Below are 5,078 nucleotides of genomic sequence, written 5' to 3'. Positions count from 1 at the left end.
ATGTTTGTTAGTTAAACTTTTTTGTTAATTATTTATAATTAAACAAGATCATCCATATTGTAATTATTTACTGAACTTAGTGTTTATTTAGTTGTTTATGTCTGTCCTCTATTTAGTTTGTTCATTCAATAAACTTTATTACACTGTGATAGATGTTTTAACATAATGATATTTATGTTTGTGACTTATTTTTATTTTTATTTATATCTTTTATTAGTAATTTTGTTGTTTCATTTTATTATTTCGATAAAATAGGCAAAGAAAAATAATAAAATACATTTTAGTTAAACGGGTCAAAAGCCCGCGGGCCAGCCCGAGCCCGTTATCTCACGGGCCGGGCTTGGGAAAATGCTTCATTTTTTGAACTCGGGCTTAAAAACGGGCCGGCCCGTTTAAGCCCGCCCCGTGACAGGGCCGGCCCGGCCCGTTTTCCCAGTGCTATGTAAGGTTGAGTGATAACAAATAATTTTAAGTAATTATATTTTTTTATTACTTCACTATAAACTAAAAAAAACTAAATTTATTATAAAAATATCGCCTTCACTCGAAAATTTAATTTTCTGTTAATAGCATAATATTCCTAAATGAAAAAAATCGTTGGAAAAGTTCCTCATTGCAAAATTTATTGTATAATTAAAGGTAAATTTATTTAAAAACTCGGATGCATATATGTTTCAACTAATGGATACAAATCTTCTTTAATTATATGCAATTTATTTTTTTCAGTTGTGATTCCATCTAGCTAAAGATAAGTCACACATAATTAGTTGATAAAGAAGAATTACACCTGCTTAATTAAGGACCGAATTCTTTAATATTTTTGTATGATAAATATTGTGACAGGAGATTTTCTTCTAAATGAGAACTAATATTATCTCTGATATTCAATATAAGAGTTAAATAATTAATTTATAAATACTAAAAAAATTAATTAAATTAGTTATTTATAATAAATATGAATTAGTTTTTGAAAAATACCATTTTCAATTATGTGCAATGTAACTGTCATTTAATGATAACTCCCTTGTTATATGCGATCAATAGAGATACTTTAAAAAAAAATTACAAATATGAGAAACAAAATAAATTAAATTTTTATATATTTTATCAAAATCAACTCTTTGTTTAACTCAAAGTTAGGCCAAGTTTCTCTCTTTTTTTTTTTTTTTGGCTTAAGCAGCCGGTATCATAAGTCAGGCCATTTTTCAAGCATAGCATTAGGCCCAGACTAATTCGGATTGAAACATGACATGAACTATTAAGGATAGCGTCCCTGGTCCTTAAAATGCTGCAAACTCGAAACCTATAGTTAAGTTAGAATAATCCAGTTAGCTAATCTAATAGTTAGGGTTTAAGTTTCTCTCCTTTAGTTATGGGCGGTTATCACATGCATCAATAGCATCGGAAGACATTATTCTTTTGTTAAACAATTTTTCTTGAGCAGACTTTTTAGTTTTTTTTCCCCCTCTTTTATCACTTCTCTTTTTCATTTTCACTTTTGTTATGTAAACTTTTAATTGTGATTAAACTAATACATTTTATCTTTTTATCAAAAAAAAAAAGGAAAGAAAACTCAGAGTTCGTGTAATTTAAAAGTTTGGCGTGAATTCAGGTGCCATCAAGTGACCTCAGATTTCGTTCAAGAGTGCATTATTGCTCAATCTGGTGAATACTGAAAAAGGCTGTTTTAAACAGAAGAGAGAATCAGCTTTCACAGGCCTTTAAATGATGTCTCAAGTCTTTTACGTACTATTTCCTGAATGTTTCACGTGCCATCTTATTTAATCCCTCCAGTCTTCACCGTACTTTATCATATCCCATATTATATGCATATTATCAATATTAAATCAATTGTTCTGTAGATTTTTAAGATCAACGTGTCATCAATATTATTCTACTCGTATACTACCCAAAAAAAAAAAAATTATTCTACTCGTATAAGATTATAAAGTGATCAGCGTCTTCTATCGTAGAGAATCTTCAGCTTTATATATTATAACAACGTGCTTGTTAGGTACTAATGATTTTTTTAAAATATATTTAAAAGATTGTTGGTTTAATGTTATTTATAATCTGGAGTTGTTAATATGATCTCATTAATTAGGTCTGTGTTTATCTGATTTGTTGTCAATTATGGGTTTGGATATATATGACCTTGAATTATTGATTGCATTAACATGTAATTATAAAAAGATGACAGTTTTATGATCTGTCATGTCTTTCAAGCACAGGTACGTATACTGTGTCCAATGTCACCGAGGAAAAAATGACATGCTCTGTCCAATTATTGATACATAAATGTGTGTGTGTATATACACATGTGCACATACTATATATACATTATACAATGCTTCCTTTTTGGATATACTCAAATTGAAATCTCCTCTGCCGTGGAGAATCTTCGTACCATTATTTGGATAGGCTTACAAGCTGGCGTGAGAGCGGCCGCAGTGCTTTTCTTAAAATAGTGTTTGGTGAGCTCCATTATTTTTTCCGTCCGGTGGGCATCAATAAATTGATTCGTCTCCGGTAAGGACTAATTAGAAATTTATATTAGTTCCGTATATAAGATTTATCTTATATATTTATCAATTTTTAAATTAATTTATTGATATTTTTCTAACAATAATCAAGAAAAAGAGGAAAGAAAAAAATTAAAAAAATATTTAGGATCTTTTAGAAAAAATATCATATTAAATAATTTAACTAAAATCTTTAATTTATTTAAATTAGTTACTCCTGTGGTTTTACTTATTAGTCACTTCTAATATGTTTCACATGCCCTAAAGAAAATCTTAAACTTTATTAACTCTCGTTTAAAATTTAACATTTTCTAACTTTATTCTTATTTAATATATACTATACCTTATCTAAATAAAGTCAACATAATAATAAATGAACAGTAAAATTATATATTCATATAAAAAATTTCTCTCAATATCTTATAAATAATATTAAAAAATACCTTCTTTATGCCCTAGAACCAAGGAATAATTGGGAGGACCGGACTTGGTCAAAAAGTAAAAAAATTGGGAGGACGACGATCATTTTAAAATAATGTACTGCATTAATTAATTATTTTGTCTGGGCAAACACGGGAAAGTAGGAATCCAAAGGACCCTGAACAGATCAGGCCGGTCGACAGAAATTTGCTGGACAACGTACTACCATGTTCATGTGGTATTGTTAATCTTATAACAGTTTGATAAAATTTCTTTCAAATTTTTCGGTAACTATGGGTTTGGACGAGTGAATTACAAGGACTAATAGACTAACTAGTTATATAAACCGGTGAAAGGGCGTTGAAAGTTTACGACAAAAAGTTATTCCATTCATAACTCAAATGTGGAATAAGGAAGCAAGAGTATTTATAACGTGCTTTTAAAAGGTGTTTGGATAGAAACCAAATCATGATTTTAAAAGTGATTTTATGATATGCGAGTGGAAGAATTTATCTCTATTTGTGAAAAAATACTTTAAAAAAACACTTATGAGAAAATTTGATTGTAAGGAAAACAAAAACGAAGGGTAGAAATTTTGGATTTTTGATGAGCCAATTTGGAAGAAAATTCACGATGGCTCATTTTAATTTGCGCGTGGTTAAGATAACTATCATGCATGTTTATTTTAACTTAACATTTTAAAATGGAATTTTACTAGAATACTTACGGATGAGTCTTCGTGCATGTTTGGCATGCACAACGAAGAAGACGAAAATGATGAATTAAAGAAAAGAAAAATTAAATACTAAATACTAAATTCCCAAATTATCCCTCACATATTAGGAAGGATGAGAGGCATGGAGGGTAGATGGGATACTATCTACACAGAAAAATGTCTTCCTTCCATAAGTTGAGGGAAGAAGCCTTTCCTTATACTCTTCCGGTACTTAATGTGAAACCTAATTAGAGAATTTATGTTGATTTTAAATATAAGACCTATTTTATATAATTATTAACTAACAGGCCCATAGTATTTCTTTCGCTTGAGTGGTGTTTTCTTAACAGGAAAAATGGTTGTGTTGAGGAGTTTGAGGGAAGAAAATGGAATCAGAATATAAATCTAAAAAATCTGCCAATTAATGACTTTAGATTGATCATTCCATTCCTTGTCATCTTATTTCTTATGATAAGATCCATCCGACGCAAACCCACTGAGGTACGTCTCATCACCTGAACAAATTAGTTTGTAAGGCTCGCACGTCATGAATAAAAATACGACCGCAGTTGATTAACCTCAATCTTAATTAATTAACATCTTTATGTGAAACAGAAAACTTCATCTTCTCTCCATGTCCCGCGCATTTGTCTTACTTTTAATTTGTTCTTTACTTTGTTTCTTTCTTTTAGTGAAAAGCGAATGGTGAAATCCAAAGGGAAAAAAAACTAAAATGTTTGGCTTATACCCAAATAATCTTGCCTAAGCACTAGTCTTAGGTAAAACCAGATGGGAAGATGCTTAGAAATTACCAGAACGTGTTTTGAAACTTAAAGTCCCTTAAATACTGGGTCTCCGGATATTACTGTCCATTCAAAGTGATGGAAGAATATCAAGTCCTTACCAGTAACCTGCAGCTTGCAGAAAGCAAGCGGGAAGCAAGCAAGGCACAAGATAGCTTATTTTATTAGTAGGGAAGGTTCACATTCGCATACATAGATAGGAGCCAAGCCTACTAATAAAAGTAGGAATTGGCTCACATAACATTATTTGTATATTACAGAATTAAGCAGAAGAGGATGAGCAAGGAGGATAGCAGAAGGTGGTGATGTCAAGGCAGCGACACTGTGGAGGATAACTGAGAGCGCAGACGCAGGACTTGCAGGCAGAGTGGCAGGTTTGTCCGATGTCGTTGCATTGACACTGAGGTGGGTTCGACTTTGTGCAGCGACAGTTGTTGCAGCAGGCCGTGGTGGTGGACTTGATCAAGTAATTGGGTTCGCCGTTGTCCTTAAACATCTCAGCCAGGAAGGTGTTGGCATCGAAGCGAGCCTCCACAGGTGCAGTAGTGAAGGCCATCAGAAACAGAACCACACCCACCTTCATCATCATCGCCTTCTTGCCCAAACCCATATCTTCTC

The 5,078-nt window shown here is 31.8% G+C and overlaps 1 protein-coding gene across 1 annotated transcript; it reads right to left on the bottom strand.

Moving 5' to 3' along the window:
• Nucleotides 1-4,538: 4,538 nt before the first annotated feature.
• Nucleotides 4,539-5,078, bottom strand: LOC114715793 (Bowman-Birk type proteinase inhibitor-like). Its single transcript, XM_028900686.1, has one exon. It carries the CDS (start codon nucleotides 5,068-5,070, stop codon nucleotides 4,723-4,725), a length of 348 nt encoding a protein of 115 aa, XP_028756519.1. The 5' UTR covers nucleotides 5,071-5,078; the 3' UTR covers nucleotides 4,539-4,722.

The sequence above is a fragment of the Neltuma alba genome, unplaced genomic scaffold (assembly GCF_004799145.2).
Source record: "Neltuma alba isolate B1F8T4 unplaced genomic scaffold, ASM479914v2 tig00011613_pilon, whole genome shotgun sequence".
Lineage (NCBI taxonomy): Eukaryota > Viridiplantae > Streptophyta > Magnoliopsida > Fabales > Fabaceae > Neltuma > Neltuma alba.
This window is presented reverse-complemented; position numbering and strand designations above follow the sequence as displayed.

Excerpts from the sequence above, each read along its gene's own strand:
- LOC114715793 (XM_028900686.1), bottom strand. The coding sequence starts at position 5,070 with ATGGGTTTGGGCAAGAAGGCGATGATGATGAAGGTGGGTGTGGTTCTG.